Raw genomic sequence first — 20,081 nt, 5'->3', positions numbered from 1 at the left:
TTCATATGAATTTCATGACTGCTTTTTCTATTTCTATGAGGAATGTCTTTGGAATTTTGATTGGAATTGCATTACATCTGTAGAGTGCTTTTGGTAGTATGGTCATTTTGATAATATTAATTCTGATAGGTCTTTTTTTTTTCTTCAAGTATAACAAATTTATAATAAACATTCAGATGTGGGAGGAGAATTAATGGAAATGTGGAAAGCAGACATTTCCTCTTAATTCCTTAGCCTAATAACTGAATCTAGATACCTCAACTTTGTGCTATCTGCTGAAAACCACTATAAACAGTTGTTTCCCTGTTAACAATGCTAAGAAGCCTGTGGGGTCTGCTCAAAAGTAAATCTAAATATTAGGATGTCAAAAACATTTATTTAGCTTTGGAAACATTGATTAGTATTTGTTGTTGTTGTTATTATTGTTGTTGTTATTTGTTCATTTGTATACTGGGTTTCTTTCCAATTGTTTTTGAGGCAGTGTTCTTGGATGTGCTTAGCCCAAGATCAGAGGAGTGTGAAAATCCACTAATTGCTCATTAAAGCTTAATGTTTAGACTTACTTTAGCTACTCACAAAATTAGTTTTCTTTTGTATATTTCTGTCTCAGTATGTAAAGAATTGAGTTAAAGTTCTGGCTATAAAGTAAAATTATTCTTTTAATATTCTTTTAATAACTTCCATGATGCATAATCAGTGTATGTGGAGGCAGGGCTTAGTTCAGTGGCAGTGTGGACTTGCTCAGACACAGGCCTGCTGTGTGATCTTAGAAATCTGGTTTTACTTCTCTTGCCTTTAGTTTCCAATCAAATTTTAGTTTAGTAATTCCAGTCAAAATTTAGTTTAGTAACATAAGAACACTGGAAAAAATTGTATTACCATTCCAGTTCCAAAATCTTGTGGTGAGAAGTGTTCTCTTCATACCAATACACAGGTGCCTGGGTTTTCCTCTGGGTTCAGATACTCTGGGTGAACACTGTATCTGCTTCAGTGGTACCAAGTTACACTTATTGGACCTGCTAAATGACAGTCTCACCCACCTGGGTTACGAGTAAGAGCAGTGATGTGATTAATGAGAGTTACTTGTTAGCACCCCTCAGTTTTGAGAAGCTCTGATTGAATGCCTGGGCAGGAGAAAAGAGGCCTTGGGGGTCATTTGGGGTTAAAGCACTAACATTCCAAATCTGCTTATGGAACAACCAGGTGGATGAATGATTAACCCAACAAGTCAATTATTCAGTGAGTAGGACTGAAAGGATTGGTGGATGTGGGGGTTGGGTAGAGAGGCTATATGCAGGAACATGGGGGAAGGTTGAAATTTGAATTGATTTTCAAACCATAACCAGAGAAATTTATATTTGTGTATTAGTATACACACATACATAAGTTGACTTATTTTGTGGTTATACCTACAGACTCTTAGCTAGTGGGTTTAATTTTATTTTATAGACACTGATATATATAGACATGTATGTAATATGTGTGTTTTAAGGATATCCACCTTAAATTAGCACTCACACTTGCAAATTGATTTAACCGTACAATATCTGAGAAGATGTCAATCTTGTGCAGGAAAAAAAATAAATAAATGTAGAACAGAGGGAGCGAAAGGTTTACCCCTAGGGAGAGTTTGGTGCTCTGTGATTTCTGGAAGGTTGAACCAGCCAGCTTTGGAGCTGCTGCACAAGACAGGAGCCCAGCCAAGAGGTCAATGCAAAGTCAAAAGAGGAGGAAAGGGGTGCGATTCAATTTGCATTGCAGTGTGGCAGCCTCCCTCCTCCCCTCATGTTGTGACTGCACCTGCTACATGTGACCAGCGGGCACTGAAGGCAGCAGCAGCCACATCTGTGACGAGGCAGCCGCAGCACTGCCAGTGCCCGCCCAGCTCTCATTGAGAAAAGGGGAGACAGAGCTGGAGGAGGGGGAGGAGAAGCTCCCTGCAAAGCCTCCGCCTCCCTGCACAGCCAGGAGCCTCCTGGAATGGGCACTGGGCTGTTCTGACATGGTGATTCCCTGGGGAGCTGGAAGACAGAAGGGAAAAGGGAGCAGCCTGCAGAGAGCACCAGAGGATGAGGGGTGCTATAAAAGGAACAGGGGAGTTCTGTGCGAGGGATATTTCATGCACTGAAATGCTTTTTGGAGAAGGTACCATGATTTTCCTCCCTCTGTGCTCAGATGAAAGGAGCCAACAAGGACTGTCCTGAAGTATTCCTGAGGGGCCTTTTTTGTCATTGTTCCTCTTTCCCCTTGCACAGGGCTATTTGCTGACCTTTCCAGAGGAATCTCAGTCCAGCTGAGAAGACAGTTCTTAATAAAACAAAACAAAACACAACACTCCCTGCTGTTTGGATGGGGGTATACTTTGCTGCATTTCTTTGCCTGTGACATTTTGGAATGTCTGCAGATATTGAAAAAAAAAACTATCATTAAAACTCCCTGGATTAGGCAAAAGAAAAGGAAGGCTTTTTTGTTTGTTTTTTTGTTTTGTTTTCTGTTGTTGTTGTTTTTTGCCAAAAAGGAGTAAGGGCAAGTTGGTAACTTATTCTTAACCCAGGACCTGGATGATCAAAACCTTGGAGTTCTAGGAATCAGCACTTCAAACCTAACAAACAAACATGAGAAGGAGTGGCTGTGAGTTTCCATACAGAGGCAGGTTTTAAAGAAGCCTGAACGGGTCTCAGAACTTGGGGCCTGTATGATGCCTGAAGACCGAAATTCTGGGGTGCGCCCCTCAGGTGCCTTAGCATCGACTCCGTTCATCCCTAAAGCCACATACAGAAGAATCAAACGGTGTTTTAGTTTTCGGAAAGGTAGGTAGATGATATGCTAATGTTCTTTTCATAAATAAACATATATTCTCTCATGCTGTAAATCCGTTTATGCTCAGATAAAATGGGATTTGTGAAAGCAAGAGCCTAGAACTGTATGCCAGTGATTTGGGTGTTTCCTATACTTACTTTTCAAGGCTCATATTGATCTGTTTATTACTGTCTGTGAGTGGGCAGGGTAGGTGTGGCTTAAAGAACGGTGGTCCTGTAAGGATCACGTTGATGACAGGGGACTAAACAAGCTGGACTGACTGTCCTGAAAGGAGGGGCCAGAGCTCTCCTGGGCCCTTCTCAGACCCAAAACAAGCAGCCATTCTGACCTCTTGAGACAAGTCCCTTGTAAATCCCTGTTCTGTGCCCCACAACTTTAGATTTGGTTCTAGCTGCCTGTGTTTGCCTCGTCTCCCCTGCTGAGATGATTTTGATAATCAAATTATCTGTGGTAACCCCTTTTCAGGGGGTTTCCAACTGTATCGATTAATATTGGCTAGAAATAAGAATCACCTTGCCTTTCCAAATGCCTCATAAGATGACGTTGGTAAAGTGCAAAGATATGAGCTGTCAAGAGCAGCGTAACAACTAATGATCAATCAAAGAAACTGAGACATTTCAAAATTGACTGAGTTTGAGAGAGTTAAAAGGTGCAGCAAAAGTACAAGGAAATGTTTTCAGGAAAGGTTTTTATATAAAAATATTTTAAAACTTTCTTTTGCCTTAAAATGAGCTGTTTAAATAGAAACCAAGTAATTAGAATCTTAATGTGAAGCTTAGTGAACCAATAATTTATTCAGGAGCTGAGTTGAATGACGTTCTCCCTTTTTTCTTTAATCTACCACCTTTTAGTTAATCTTCCTTACCTAGGAGCCAACAAGAAGATAAGGCAGCAAAATAAGAAAAGTCAAATATATAAAATATAGTGGAAACTTTTATTAATGAGACCCTGATACCTTCTGAACATTTCTCTTTAAGTAGTTAAGATCTGGCTATGACCATGTCATATGTTAGCAGCTAGGAATTCAGGAATCACATTTCTCTGACATCCACACAGAAAATTAAATGAGATACAGAGTTTTTATTTTATATTTTATCAAGTTTTAGGAATTTCATGGATACTATCAGACTGTGTCATTGATAGAGAATTTGACAATGACAGAGATTGAAAAGACTCAAGGACTAATTGCTTGAAGGACATTTCTCTTTTCATCTCTTTCCCATATATCTTAGCAGTAGCGTGAGAAGTTTGGGAATTCTGAATTAACTTTGAAGGACAAAGTAAGGCATTTTTTACCTTTTTCACCTTCCCTCCTTCAGTGTACAGCAGGTCTGCAGGAATCCCTGTTCCCTTCTCCTCTTCCTATTTTCCTTAAATTCCAGTGCCTGCATCCCCATGGGCTGGCACAGGGCAACAGGCACAGGAAAGAGCTGTCATCTATCATCTCCCGGGGACTATTTTTAAAGTTTTTCCTTTCTCGGTAGTCTTAGTAGTTTGGGGAATGTTCGGCATTCGAGTCAGGGATTAAGAGGTGCTTCCTTTACCAATCTGTACTCTGCTTTCTGTCAGAACCACAAAAAAAGAGGCGATGCAGGGAGCCTTCAGCCTCTGTCTGGTGCCTTGGCTGCAGCTGTGACTGCTGTTCTGCAGTGGGGCTTGGGAAGGAAGGTGCCCATCTGCTGCTCTCCCTGTATGGCTGCCATGCGGTTTCTGTGCTGCACTCATACGTCATGGTGGCAGAACATGAAACGCAGGCGGTTTACATTTCATCTTCATTGAAGGTTTGATGCTAAAAAGAATGAACTTCCCTCTTGTTCCTGGGTTCCCACACCATGTCATCCTTAAGAAGAGTGTGTCTTTTGTGTTATATTAAAACCTCTGGGTGCTCAAGTGTTCAGAGAAGTCGACCTGGGTTTCTGCACTCCTCTTGCATCTGCTTAAGTCGTTTCGAGCAAAGCAGGAAAGAGAGTGTGTGAAGCTAGGAAAAGTGCCCAGAGGGGAAAAATTTTGATGTAGCTGTTAGCTGTTTTTCCTGATATGTATGTATGTGTGTGTGTGTGTGTGTGTGTGTATATATATAAAATTTTCTTTTTTCAGTCAAGGATAAGCTCATAGAAGAGGCAATTCCACATTTCTACTAGCTTTAGAAATGCCCTCAGAATGGTGGGTGGAGTTGGGTAAAGTTTCCAGAGCCCTCCCTGGTCACAGCAGAGCTGTCATGCTGTGCAAGCTGAAATTCACTTCTCAGAGTGCCTTTCTCCCCAGACCTTTGCTGTCCTTTATTGCCCTTTTCATCTCTCTTTCTTTGTTCTGATACTAATTAAGGTCACTAAAAATGCTTTCCCAGTGGTTTTCAAACCCTAGTAGCCAAGAAACATCTATTAGGCAGGAAACTGGGGTTATGGTACTATGAATTTATGTTCTGGGGAGAGGAAAATTGTGATGTGTTTTTTACCCCATTGGACATGAACTCTAAATTTTTATTACCTCTTTAAGACTGATATCAGGAGAAAACTCTATGCTCTGGTTACCTGGGAACATATAGAACACTGTGAGTCTTGGATACTTAGGTTCAACCATAATAGGCTAGAATGATTGATTGTTATGATCCTGGAAAAACTAGAGTAAATTTCTAAACTGACTTTATCTTATTGTTTTCCCATGAGTTGCCCCTTTCTTGGAGATAAGTCATCAATTACCCGGGGGCTTTTCATTCACTATGGTCACCAAATGCTCACGCATCACTCCTTTATCCTACCTTACATTCTGTGAGCCCCATTTCTATTTTCTTTGCCTTAGTTCTCTCTGCCTTGTTTCATGCATGCAACTTTAATCTGAGCCATGACTATTCAAGATAGCATTCATCCTCACATCTAATCTACCACCAGTATTCTTGGCAAATTATTTCAATGCACAGTCCATTTTATAAAGTTGCTCAATTTGTAGTCCTAAAACATGTTGTCAAGCAACAATCCACAGCTCAAAAAGTTTTTATGAACCCCAAATGCCCAAAAAGAAGAAATTCTGTTTTGCCTAACAATCAATACCTGCTAACCCAATTCCAACTATTACCTGGAGTATGAATCCACTATTTCCCCAGACTGACCTACTTTTTTTCCCTACACATGTCTTACACCACCTCTTTATCTGTTGGCTGGCCCCTCTGCTTTCTCCTCCTTTGTGCATCCAAATTTTACCCTTTGTTCAACATTTGCTTTCACTTCTTCCTCAAGACATTTCTGTTTATCAATAATGTTCCTTACTCTCCAGCCATTATGTGTCATATAGGCTGCCTTTTTGCCATTGTATCCTTTTAGCCACCTCACATGGCTATACATACACACACACACTTGTTTCTTTCCTCCCAAAGTGAAGTATAACAATAGATCTATTCCATCAGGCATTCAAGATTGATAGCAAACACCTGATGTACAGTATTACTATCTATCTTTTCCTGCTAAGCCATAGGTACTAATGAATTAAAATAGAAGCTTCATAGTGGTGGTCAATAAGGCCAACATTCTCTTTAATATTTATTGTAGGTTGTTTGTGCTATAATTGTATTTATGGAAATTGATTTGTCCAACAAAATGCTACTGTCCAAATTCATATAATTTTAAACCATGTTGTTAACGATTAGCTCATTTGTATATCAAAGTTTTGTTGAACTTCTACCAAATGATGCTGGGGCTAAGAAGATAAACAAAACAGGTTGCCACAAATCTATGAATTTACAGACTTGTTGAGGATAAAGAAACATAAGCAAGTAATTAGTTAGCTTGGGAAAAACACTATACCAAATTTTGTATGACATGCTAGGTGTCCATGAACAAAAGACTGACCATAGGCTTATCTGGAAAGGTAGTGATTCACCTGAAGAACATGAAATTGGATTTTCTCCTATATGATCATGAAAGCATGCTCAGCATGCCTATGAGAACATGTCTGAATTGAACCAAGACATCAGAGTGAAACAAAGAAGACATTAGAACCATATGTACCTAGATTTCATAACCCAGATCTGCTTCTTTGGAGATGTGCGGCAGGTCACCTAGCAGCCTTGAATCTATGTTTCTGGTTGTAGAAGAGAGGCCCTTGGCTTGGTAGGTTAAATGATGTCTCTAATTGCTCCACTAGCCTCAAACCTAGGCCACTAGGTCACTATGTTCATCTTATAACACTTTTCTTCATTTTTCCAGGTCTTTCCTTTTTTCCTTTTTCCCCCCCATTCTGCTTATGAAAAGAGTCAAAGTTCTACCAACCATTTCCCTAGTTATTATGCCTCTTTCCTCCTTGAATTAAATCTTTTCTACTTACAGAAGTTTTTTTGGCCACATAGAAAACTGTTAACAGACTAAAGTGAGGTTTAACTGGTTTTATTTTTTTATTTTATGTACTAAAAAGGATGTCTTACTTTGACTTGTGCATTTTCCAAGGGAGAATGTTCTTTGAAAATTCTTACAGTCCTGGTGAAACCAATATTTATCCTGCTGGCAGAGCTGTGGTCAGTAGAAGGAAAAGCAAAGTGAATTCCCACTATGGCCAACGTGTGATCTGTAGACAAGAAGGGACAGAAAAATTCATAATTATCAATAGCAGGGAATTTGAGCAATAACCAAGAAGCTTTTAATTTCTGGCTTTTCCTCAGTAAACCCAGGACTCTTTTAGTTTTTGTTTTTTACAGAAATTAACATTGGAACCAAAGAACTATTAAAGAGTTTAATTTTATAATAGAATTATTCACTTATTTTCTAAAGTTAGGGAAATGAAAGTGTTTTGTTTTTGTGCATTCATTGTTCCACAAATATCTGCAGAGTACTTGTGCCTCATCCATCTTTATATTAATTCCAGGGATATGAACCAGAGGCCTTCCCTATGGAAAATAGAATATAGGATGATTATCCATAACATGAGAGTACAAAATCTAATTCTACACCATGTAAACTTTGTTTCATGTACAAAATTACTGAAAAGATTGCATAACATTATTCTCAGGCTATGACTATAAAATGTAAATGGAATATGGGTGAATTTGGTGCTTAGACTTGGGTACAATTGCCAAGATATCACATTATATATATATATATATATATATATATATATATATATATATATATATATATATATATATATATATATGCAAATCCTCTAAAATCTTCCAAAATCTGAAATCTAAAACACTTCTGGTTCCAAACATTTCAGATAAGGGATCCTCCACCTGTATAAGTCCTGGAGTCCTTTAGACCTTACAGCAACCCCAGTTCAGGCCTGTGTCTGTGGTACTTTGGGAAATTTACCGAAACTTCTCTGAAGTTCATAGGATTGACTTAGAGTATATAGCTGTTTTTCAATATTATTTATAATAATCATGATAAATATATAAATAATAATTATTTTATTAAAATAATTGTAGAAGAGTAATCCTCATTTTTTTTTATACCAGGGATTGGATTCATGGGCATTTAAATATTGAGCCACATTCCCAGCCCCATTTTGTATTTGCACCTCACTTTTGCTGAGGCTGGCTTTGAATTTGCAATCCTCCTACCTCAGCCTCCCAAGCTACTAGGAGTACAGGCATGTGCCAATATGCCCTGCAAGTAATCCTCTTTTGAAGATCGAAGGACTAGTCCAGTACAGATGGGCATCTAAATAAATAATTACAAAACAGTGTGTTAAGAAATCAAAGAATAAATATGTGAAGCTGAGCTGGGGATGGAGGGATTGTCAGTAAGGACTTGACACCAGGAGATGTTGTAAGTTGGAGCTAGCAGGATGAGGTTTCCTAGTCTGATTCATGAAGGCAGGAGCTACCTACACCAACAGGACATTAAGACATGATCTGCTCTATTTAAAAAACAACAAATAGTTCAGTATAGTTTGAGAACCTGTTGTTTGTGAGGATACAGCAAAAATGAGAGTGGATATGGCACAGTACTTGGCATACAACAGGTGCTACCTAAACATTTCTTGATTTAATGGCCAAAATCAGATTATGGCAACTTTATTTCATGAAAAAGAGTTTGGTTGCAAAGATAGGCCAGTGTGGCAGCATTTTTCTGGGTTGAGATATCTGTTCCTCAAAAACTCATATAAAAAATATCATCTAATCACTTAGGCAGCAGCCAGGAGTTCGTAGGTAACTGTTACGATTTAGATCTGGAGTCCCCAAAACTCACATGTGAGGCAATGCAAGAAGGTTTAGAAGGGATATGATTGGGTTATTGCCTTAACCGAATCAGTGAATTGATCCCTGATGGGAGGCAGGTGAGGTGTGGCTGAAGGAAGTGGTCCACTGGGGGCATGGCTCTTGGGTATATATTTTGTATCTAGAGAGTAGAGAGAGAGTCTCTCTCTCTCTCTCTCTCTCTCTCTCTCTCTCTCTATCTCTCTCTCTGATTTCTGATCACCCTGTGAGCTGCTTCCCTCTGCCACACTCTTCTGCCATGATGTTCTGTCTCACCTCGGACCCTGAAGAATGAAACTGAGAACTCTGAAACCATAAGTCCTCAAATGAAGTTTTCCTCCCCTAAAATTGTTCTGATCAGATCTTTTGGTCACAGTGGTGAAAAGCTGACTAACACAGTATGGTTATATAAATGGCATGAAAGGAAGAAGAATCTAGGTTGACTCTCAGATGGCAATGCAATGATGTGTGTGGACAGTTGGTACCAATAACCAACATTAAGACTTCAGGAATTAGAAAAGATTTTAAAGAAAAAATAACTTGGCTTGTTTTAAAACATTGATGTATGAGAATGTTTTGATTATGTCCTTTTTGAAATGTTTAATGTACATTTAGAAATCTAATGTTAGAAATTATAACGATAGCCCAAATTAAGATACAAATCTGGGAACAATTTATATGCTGTGAGATTCAAAGAGTTCAGGAGAGAAATTGTACAACGTGAAGTGAAAATAAGGCTGGGGAGAGAATTTAGGTGATCCTTAAACTAGGAAAAGGTGTTAGGTCTCATCATTAAGCAAGAGACTGGGATCTTCTAAGAAGCAAGAACTATGTAAATAGGAAGTGTCAGAAATAAGAATGAGATTGAGAGTTTTAGGGGAAGTGAGACATAAAGTAATAAAAAACACAAACATGGTTGTCAGTGATATGGCCATTAGGAAGTTGTTGGTGATGGTCAGAAAATACCACTTAGTGGAATGACAGAATCAGTCAAATAATAATAGATTACAAATGGATAGAAAATGGTGACAAGGAGCCAGAGTTATCCTTAACTAGGAATCAAGGAGCAAAGAGTATTGTTATGTACCTACAGGGCATGGAGTGTCCAAGAACATTTGGCTTTGTATTTGTTTATTTATTTTTAGAAAGGATGGAATTTGGATATATTAATCTGATCACACTCTCTAACCTGACAGGCTGCCCCAAGCTATTGGGTGCATGAATCATATGTTAAGAAGAAGTCTCACAGATCCTGAAGGTGTTAGGAATTTGTCTCACACACTCCAGATGAAAGAGCTTCCCACATGTATAATAAATTCACCTGTGTGATTTACTTTTTCAGTCCAGCAAAAAGTCACTTCCTGGCTGATGTTTTATGGCACCATGTGCTCTCAGGGGAAGTATGCATGCCATACCTTTGTCACCCAGAAATTCCAGGGACAGTACTGTCAGGGAGTGTGAAACCTCACCAGGAAGATAGATGGGCATAATTTGATTGTTTGCATGACCAACACCACAGGGAATAATTTTGTTAATAATCTACTAATCAATGTGTCCTTTCCCCATGTTGCTAGTTAGGGATAGCATAGGACCTTTGGGCTCTTCTGTTCATTTTAAAATTTGAAATTTCACTGCTCCTTCAAATAAAATTTTAAATAAAGTGTTTTTAAAATCATTTTTCTCCATTAATAACTTTCCTCACAAAGGATATTCTTATGGAGGAGGTTGACCCATACCTACCACTGCCAGCCAGACACTCTGGGCACATTCTATTTGCAAGGCCTCAGAATTGGGAGTACACACCTCTTAAAAGTCCTTACTAATTTTTTGCAAGACCAATCCTACAGAAGAAAGCTATAATTTTCCATGGGAATTTCTAAACATGTGCAAAATCTCTACATGTTTTACCTTTCTTATATACTATTGCTAAACAGGCATCAGCTTTACATAAGTAAATTGTTCCCTTGGGCAGCATGCTCACAGAAGTGCCACAGATTTTTCCTTCTCCATTTTTTTCTTCTGATCTTTCCCACAATTCACATTTTCTCAGCATAGTGAGGGGAGGGGCTGAGATCAGAAAGTTAGAAAGTTGCAGGTTTCTTCCTCCATCACTGTCTTCAGCCATTATGCTGTTATGTAACTACATTGTGATTCTGAAATCCCACCACCATGAGCAAATCTTGGCCCCTCCAGTTACTAGCTGTGTGTTTCCTAGTACAAGCTCCTTGGACATGAAATTATAGTAAAGGTGCTGTGAACTCATGGGATGCTGTGAACTTTACCTGAGAGAAATGCAGGTGAACTACTGGTGGCCTTCCTGGCATAACTAAGTAGAGCTTAACTATTCTCATTTTTAAAAGAATAAGAAAGGTAACTATTTTACTCATTTTAAGAATTTACTAATATTATAAATTACTAGAAAGTGACAGTTATAATTGAAAAAAGGACTTCAAAATATACTAGATAGCTATAATAATCAATACAGCATGGTATTGGGATAAAACAGACACCAAAGATCAATAGAGAGTCTAGGAGTCATTCCTCACGTCTATAGCCAACTGATTTTTGATGCTAAGAACTTGCATTGGAGAAAGGACAATCTTTTAAATAAAGAGGACTGGGAAAATTGGATATCTGTATGCAAAAGGATGAAACTAGACCCTATCTTTTATCAGCTACAAAAATGAAATTAAATTAGTTTGAAGACTTAAATGTGAGGCCCAAAATTATCAAACTTCAAGAAAAAAACATGGGGGAAACATTTTAGGGCAGTGGAATAGGCAAGAATTTTTTTGGCTAAGACCTCAAAAGCACAAGATCCACAATGCAAAATAGATAAATGGGATTACATCAAGCTAAAATGTTCCTGCACAGCAAAGGGAATTAGAGTGAAGAGACAGCCTATAGAATAGAAGAAAATACTTGCAAATTTGCAATTTGACTATATATTTGAAAAGATATTAATATCTAGAATATATAAGGAACCCAGATAACTCAATAGAAAAAAAAATCTGATTAAAAATTTGGCAATAGACACAAATGGACATTTCTAAGGAGAAGACATACAAATTACCAACATGTATGTGATAAAATGCTCTACATCACTAGTCATCTGGAAAATGCAAATCAAAACCACAGTGAGACACTACACTTCAGTAAGAATGGCTATCATCAAAAAGACAAAAGATAACAAGAGGACATGGAGAAAAGGGAAACCCTTGTACACTGGCAGTGGGAATGTAAATTAGTACAGCCATTATGGAAAACAATAAGTAGGTGCCTCAAAAAATAAAAAATCAAATTACCACATAATCCCCCATTCCCTCTGCTGGCATATATATATATATACTCAGAGGAAATGAAATCAGTTTGCTGAGGAGACATCTGTACTTCTATGTTTATTGCAGCATTGTAACAATAGCCAAGAAATGGAAATAAACTAAGCATACATGGACCAATAAATGGATAAAGAAAATGCAGTAAATATATACCACAGATTACTTCTTAGCAATAAAAAGAATGAAATGCTTTCCTTGACAACATGCATAAAAGTCGAGATTGTTATGTTAAATGAAATAAGCAGGACACAGATAAACAAGTACCCCGTGATCACACAAGTGGAATCTAAAGGAGTTGATCTCATGGAAGTTGAGAATAGAATGGTTTATACCAGAAGGATGAAGAGAGGTTAATCAATACCTGCAATGTTACAGTTAGCTAGGAGCAAGAAGTTCTGGTGTGCTGTTGCACAGTAGGATGACTATAGTAAGAGTAATGTACAGTAAATTTCGAAAATCTAAAATAAAGGACTTTCAATGTTTTCACTATAAGTAAGTGAAAAATGTTGAAGGAAATAGATACATTTAATCTTATTTAAGCCTTAACACAATGTGTACTTGCTTTGAGTCCTCACAAGGTACCCCACAAATATGTATCGTTTTTAACATATCAATTAAAGGTTGAATAAATATATATGTATCCAAGTGATGATTCCAAACCCTGGAGAGAAAACATGCCCTAATTCCTGGTCCTCCTAAAGTTCTTGTTTATACCTCTTTATCTCATACTTGCCATGCTTTTTGTAGAAGTTGTTATTACCACCCAGAATTTGTTACCTTTCTTTTGATAACTATATCTTGATTTCTCTTCAAGTTATACTTTTCCCACTCTTAGCTCATTAAGAACAAAAAACAGGGCTGGGCGCAGTGCCACATGCCTGTAATTCCAATGGCACTGGAAGCTGAGGAAGAAGGATCACAAGTTCAAAGCCAGCCTCAGCCTCTCAAAATAAAAAATAAAATGCACTGAGGATGTGGCTCAGTGGTTTAGCACCCCTGGGTTCAATCTTCAGTACTAAGGAAGGAAGGAAGGAAGGAAAGAAAGAAAGACGGGAAACAGGAGATATTGGCAATTCTGGCTTTCTTTTCCCCAAGTAAAATAAGCTTCCTAAAGGTACCATGAGACTTCTTGGCAGCACCATTCCTTAACGTCACCTCACTGTAGGAGAAGTGGGAGAAGTTATTTATTTTTCTACCTTCTCAAGTAGAGATGCCAAAAGAAAATAGGAGTGAGGCTGTTGAGTTACTGAATAATGTTTGATATGTCATTATCAAGGAACTGCGTATTCTGAAGTCTACAGATTAAGCTAAATAAAGCTTTTACCTTGTCTAATCTTTGCTTTCCTTAAAAAAATGTCCTTTACAAAACAAAATCTGTTTTGTATGTGCTTGAATAATTAGGTCACTCAACCTTGCTTCCTAAAAGAAATATATATGACTTCCTATAGTACTAGATTGATACTAGGTACAGAATCATTTTGTTTGTTGTTATTGTATTTATCTAGGCTAAGAACATTCCCTTTGGTGGCAAGTCTTTATTGCTTAGACTATGATGGTTTGGCATTCCTGAATCCATAAATAAATTATTTTATAGGTGGAGAGGCAAAGTATCTCTAGCTGTTATAAATCCTTAACCTAATGACTGTTACATAATTTCCCAAACATTTTGGAGGATTCCAAATTTCAACACATAGCATTTATTTTTCTCCGCTTTTTATGAAACTTTTTAGATCATTAAAACTATTTAATGATATTCATTTCATCAGGAAAAGTTGAAGTAACACATTTGCCTCCATCTCACCTTTTCTCATAAGTTGAACATCTTTGCAAAGTTACTGCCTAATATTAATATATTTTAAAAGCATTGTCTCTTTATCAATGGGATACCAAGGGTAGAATACTCAGGCTGTTCAGTCCCAGGGTTGTACACCAAGGAATGCCTTGTTTGTAGATATTTTAAAGTCAGCAATGAAACTAAAAGTCTGCCTGCTCTTTATTACTGCAATGTACTGGCAATTCCAGACAAGGTAAATGATAACATACCCTCTGCCAGAGCAAACCACCATGACTCCACCTCACCACTTTTAGTATTCACCACTTCATAACTTAATTATCACCTTCCAAATAAATTAATAGCTTAATGTTGTAAGGAGCAAACATTGTCTGGAATATTTTATATGGCAGAACATTCCGTTTTTCTTTTCCTAGTGTTATCACTTTAATTACAGTCATGGCATTACAACTTGATTAAAAACAAAAAGAGAAAAGAGAAATGAACAGTGTTTGAACTACAAATTCAAATTGAGCATACAGACAAAACTGTAACCAAAATCAAATTTGACTATTCAAAAAATTTCTCCATTTAGCTTTTAAATCCCTTCCTCAAAGAAAAAGAAACCCTCAAATTCAAATTACATATATTATAGTTTTTTACTTCAACGTGAATATCCTGAACTTAGTATTTCTTTGTTGGTTTTGAGCTACAGATGGAGTACAGCAGAAAGGAGCAGCATTAGGAAAAAGCATTTCCATTTGAAGAATTAAACATGAATTTGGTTGTATAATGTGAAATACAAATGTCCAGTGCTCACTAGCATGCTACTCTTTATTTTTTCTGGATATTGAATTCTAAAAGAAAATAAAATATGAGGAGATAAATTACTCAAATTCACTGTGATTCCTTATTTTTTCCAGGTATTTTTGGACAGAAACTAGAAGACACTGTCCGCTATGAGAAGAGATATGGGAACCGTCTGGCTCCAATGCTGGTGGAGCAGTGCGTGGACTTTATCCGACAAAGGGGGCTGAAAGAAGAGGGTCTCTTTCGCCTGCCAGGCCAAGCTAATCTTGTCAAGGAGCTCCAGGATGCCTTTGATTGTGGAGAGAAGCCATCTTTTGACAGGTACGTATCAAGGTTGTATGAACTGTCCTTCGTTGAGAAATTAGGCTTACCTGAAAGGATGCATGCACTAAACTGTAGCATAACTTTAATTGGTGTGGTAAGAATTTAAAAGATGAATTATTCGGTCACACAGTTTGGATTGCTTATTATTAATTACAAAGTAAAAAAAATGTGCCACTTTAGATGTCTTTCTCTCCCATACTTTTTTTCTACCCTCTTAAAACATTATTATTTGTTCTTTTCCTTTGGTCCTAAAACTAAATGAAACATTTCCACTTGAAAAAGTGAGCTTGTGAAACAGGACTCCTCTCTTGTTTGGTGTTTTCATTTATTTCTTTCAGGTAAGGGATGTTAAAAGAACTGATAAGTAGAGATTAGGTTGTTGGCAATGTAACTAAAAATAATTATTTTTAATAAAGGTATAAACAGATGTTTTAAAATAAATGTGTTAATCTAGTATAGATTAAGAAGGAAACTAGGAGAAGTATAGCATGGTGAAACTCCAAAAATAATGGAAATTCCAAAAAAAGAAAATAAAAAGCATCCCTAACTCCAGAAGTTAACAATCACTTTAAATATTTTATGATTTACCTCCTTCTCTTTCCTTTTAAAATTTTAGTAGGAAAAAAAGATTTTTAACTGACATTATTAAACATTATATAGCAGAATTTTTCCATATTAAAAGTTTTAAATGCCCTTTAATTCTAATATATTTTTACTTAACATTTTATCAGTAGCAACTTACATAAGCCTCTTTTTCTAAAATCAAATATTTTACTCTATAGGTATATTATTTATAACCACTTCAATATTAATGGACATTTACTTGTGACTTTTTTCATTATTATAAATATTATTGTAGGAGATATACATTCACATAAGTATTTTCAATTTTTACGTTGTTTACTTAGGAGAGATTCTCAGTTTAGCATTTTGTGGATAGGAATAATCTTTATGCTCAAAAGTTAGAAATTGCCTACTGTTACAATCCATTCAGGCTGCTCTAATAAAATGCCATAAACAGAGTGACTTATAAATACCAGAAATTCATTTCTTACAGTTGTGGAGGCTAGAATGTTCAGACATACCAGCAAATGATATGTCTGCTGAGGGCCTCCTGTCTGCCCCATAAATGACACTTTCTCTCTAAATCTTCAGATGGTAGAAGGGATAAGGTAGCTCTGTGGAGTCTCTTGGCACTAGTACCATTCATGAAGGCTCTACCATCAAGATTAAATCACCTAGAAATTCCCAGTTCCTAATATCATCAGGATGATGATAAGGTTCCAACACATGCATTTATATGGAAGAAATGTTCAGACCACAGCACCACACTAAATATTATTTATCTTAAAAAGTGTAGAATTAGGATGTGAATAGATACAGCTCAACAGTATAGATAAGCAAGAAGGTATTTGAAAACATGAGATGAAGGAAGCATCACTGAGTAGAATCTCCCTAATAAGCCAAGAAATGTTCATTAAATATTTAATACCCTTTTACTGGTTTCATTAACAAAGTTCTAAATAATGACAATACTTGGTGCTGACAAGATACATATTCCTGAGGTAGACACCTGGATGGTGAGAATCCAAATTTGTTTTATTTTTCTAAAATAATTTGATGATTTAAAGACATTTTAAGCAGGAAATTCCATTCCTAGAAAATAGTAAGATATGTGAAAGAAAACTTGAGTGCAAAATTGTTTATGACAATTTTGATATTAGCAAAAATTGACCACCCATTTATTGTCGCCCAAAGTGAGTACAGTTAATTCATTAATGGTGCATTTATATAATAAAATATTACATACTTAAAGTTTTAGAAAAAAATGCAAATTAAATGATGTGTTAGGTTTTCATTACTATGACAAAATTCTGGAGGAAACCAACCTAAAAAGAGGAAAAGTTTATTTTGGTTCACAGTTTTGCAGGTTTCAATCCATCATCACTTGGCCTATTATTTTATGGCTCATGGTAAAGCAGCACATTATGGTGGGGGGAATGGTGACAGAGAAAAGTCACTCACTTCCTGGAAGGGCCACAAAAGAGAAGAAAGAGGAGGGGACTGTAATTCCACTATCCCCATCAAAGATATGCCTGCATGACTGAAATACCTTGCCATAGGCCCCACCTTTTAGAGTTTCCAACCCTCCCAGGAGAGCTAAGCTGATATAACTAAGGCTTTAACACACAAGCCTTTGGGAAACATTTAAAATCCAAATTATAGCCTGCAATGATAAACTAAAAAATAAGACAAGATCAGTAATTGGTTAAAATACCTTATCTTTCAAGAAAAACATTAGAGATTGCTTTTTAAAATTCATAAATTTCCTCTGAAAGAAAAAAAATGTGAAGATTAAAAAAATGAATTCAAAACTAACATCAGAGAACAAATTTCAAGACTAAGATATCCTTCATGCAGAGGAGCCACGTGTCTTACTTTATACTTTGAAAAAGAAAACCAAATCAGTAGTACTTACTTGAGGACTGTCCACAACAAATAAACCATGAGTTATCTAGGGTAAATAAATTTCTAGTACTAACGTTAGAAAGAAACCTGTCACTAGCATCTTTAGAATAGAGAATAGATAGGATAGGATATATAGCATCCTCTACAATGAACCTCATGAGATAATAAGTTTCAGTATCCTTTTAAAATGTTTATATGTGGACTACATTCATACAGGTAAAATTATAGAAAAGCACATTAATTAAAAACTTAATTTGGGCTGAGGTTGTGACTCAGTGGTAAAATGCTTGCCTAGCAAGTGTGAGACATGGCTTTCGATTCTCAGTACCACATATAAATAAATAAATAAATAAATAAATAAATAAAATAAAGCTCCATCCACATCTAAAAGCAAATTAAAAAAAAAACTTATTTTGCCATGGGATTTTATTATTTGGTTCTTAATTTTTTTTTCTAATATGGGAGAATGGAGGGATATTTTATGTGTTTCAGGGATCCTATGAAAATAGATGTGCCCTATCAGCAATTATCTCAAAAGTCAAGGTCCGGTAACTATTGGATGACAATGAAATATTGTGATCTTTATTTAAAATATGATCCAAACTATGTATGTATGTATTTTTGTGTAAAATGCCTCATGTACTAACAGAAGAAAATATAACAACAGACTTGTATCGCCAAAAGAAATGTGTGAGGTGCTGGATCTTTTCAAGTTTTATTGAGGGGTCTTACAGTCAACACATCATTAGGTGCTTACCTTTAAGTCATGTTTTACTGATAACACCACTTTTTTTTCCTGTGGACATATCTTACTTTGAGAATTTTTTACAAACTGGAGTTATTATCCTAGGGCCACTTTAGTTTTAATAAATTCTTCAAAATGAAGCAGTTCCTTCTTCAGCTCATTTTTCTTACACTACTCTGTCATATGCAAGTCAAAGAAGCCTATTAGTGCCTTTGGCATTTGGCCTGAAGACCTCCTCAGCCAAAGTCACAAGTTCATCAGGAATGTATTCCATGTTCCAAGTTACAGTAGTCACTAATCTCACTCATTTTTTAGTACTTTTGAAAAAGCAAGTATCTTTTTCTAGCTTGTAATATCATTTCCTTCACTGTTCTTCCAACTCTTACTTTACCAACTGTCTCTACTCTGTGTGGTTCCAATGTCAATACTTGTATTTTTAGATTTTTGTTGCAACAACACCCAGTTTCTGGTAGGAATGACTACTTCGGGTATCTTTTGCTGCATAGAAAATCACTTGGAGTTCTTTCGATTTAAAACACACTGATCCTTTTGGATCCTGCTGTGCGGCGATGCATGGCAGAGATACCCTGTCTCTGTTCCATGTGATATTGTTTGCAGAGGTTTCGTGCGGCTCAGTATCCTAGAGAGCTTTGCACATTAGTCTGGTGCTAAGGTGGATCAGCCAGAATGGCTGATGGCTGGTTAGCCTCTGCCTTCTCTTTTCAGTCTTTTATCTTTGGCTTCTCCACCTGTTATTCAATTTTTGGAGATGTTTCTGTGGCGGCTCAGGACTTAAGACAGCAATAATTAAAGTATAAGATCTATTAGGGATTAGGCCTAGAACTGGCAAAAATGTCACATCTACTGAGTACTCTTGATCAAAGGCAAATCACAAGACCAGCCCAGATTAAAAAAGTAGAAAGTTAACTTTACTTCTCAGTAGAATTTGTGTGATGGATATACAAAGATGGTATAAATTCATAGTTATATTTGGAGACAATCTATTTTATTCATTCCCATTCAACAAATAACAATAACAAAGGAGCATTTTCTGTGTCAGACACTGCTCCTTGTGAATAGGACAGACAAGGTCCATTCTGTTCTGGGTTTTTCATTATTAGTGGTGGGCAGATAACCAATAAATAGTGAATACAGAAATAATTTTATAGCATGATGAGGGTGACATGCTCATGCAGTAGTGAGAGAAGCAGTGGAGAGATTCATCTCCTTCCTAAGGATGTAACATTTGAGTTTAGACTTGAGTGCCAAGCAGCCTGCCATACCTCAGATATAGTGGAGGCACTTTCCAGGTAGAAAAAGAGCAAATGTAAAGGCCTAGGGACAGGCACAGCCTCACTTGTTCCAAGATCATAAAGAAAGCCATCGTGACAGGAGCACAGTGAGTAATGACCAATGTACGCACAGGTGAGCTGGAAATGTTTGATTCTGTGTGGTCCACAGACTATTGTAAGATTTTTAAGTAAAATGGTCATCTATTGAAAGATGCTGAGCAAGTAAATGAAACAATTTTATTTACAAATTTAAAAAATGTCACTCTTGCTGGGCATGGTCCGCACAACTATAATCCTGGCAGCTTGAGAGGCTGAGGCAGGAGGA

General features: G+C 36.8%; 1 protein-coding gene across 6 annotated transcripts in view; it reads left to right on the top strand.

Annotated features, from left to right (window-relative positions):
* Arhgap24 (Rho GTPase activating protein 24) overlaps positions 1 to 20,081 on the top strand; it is a 747,975-nt gene that overhangs the window by 685,213 nt on the left and 42,681 nt on the right. For 5 of the 6 annotated variants that reach the window (XM_058583413.1, XM_046457583.2, XM_046457584.2 and 2 more), the window contains one exon: positions 15,040 to 15,247. In XM_058583413.1, coding sequence (XP_058439396.1) covers positions 15,040 to 15,247 — 208 coding nt within the window. Of the gene's footprint in view, positions 1 to 1,854; positions 2,811 to 15,039; positions 15,248 to 20,081 lie in introns of those variants that run through there. The other variant, XM_046457585.2, reaches the window with a different exon arrangement.

This window comes from Marmota monax, unplaced genomic scaffold (genome assembly GCF_021218885.2).
Source record: "Marmota monax isolate L192 unplaced genomic scaffold, Marmota_monax_Labrador192_F-V1.1 WCK01_AAM20220418_F8-fsc00128, whole genome shotgun sequence".
Classification (NCBI taxonomy): Eukaryota; Metazoa; Chordata; class Mammalia; order Rodentia; family Sciuridae; genus Marmota; species Marmota monax.
Note: the sequence above shows the minus strand (reverse complement) of the source record. Positions and strands in the feature narration are given on the sequence as shown.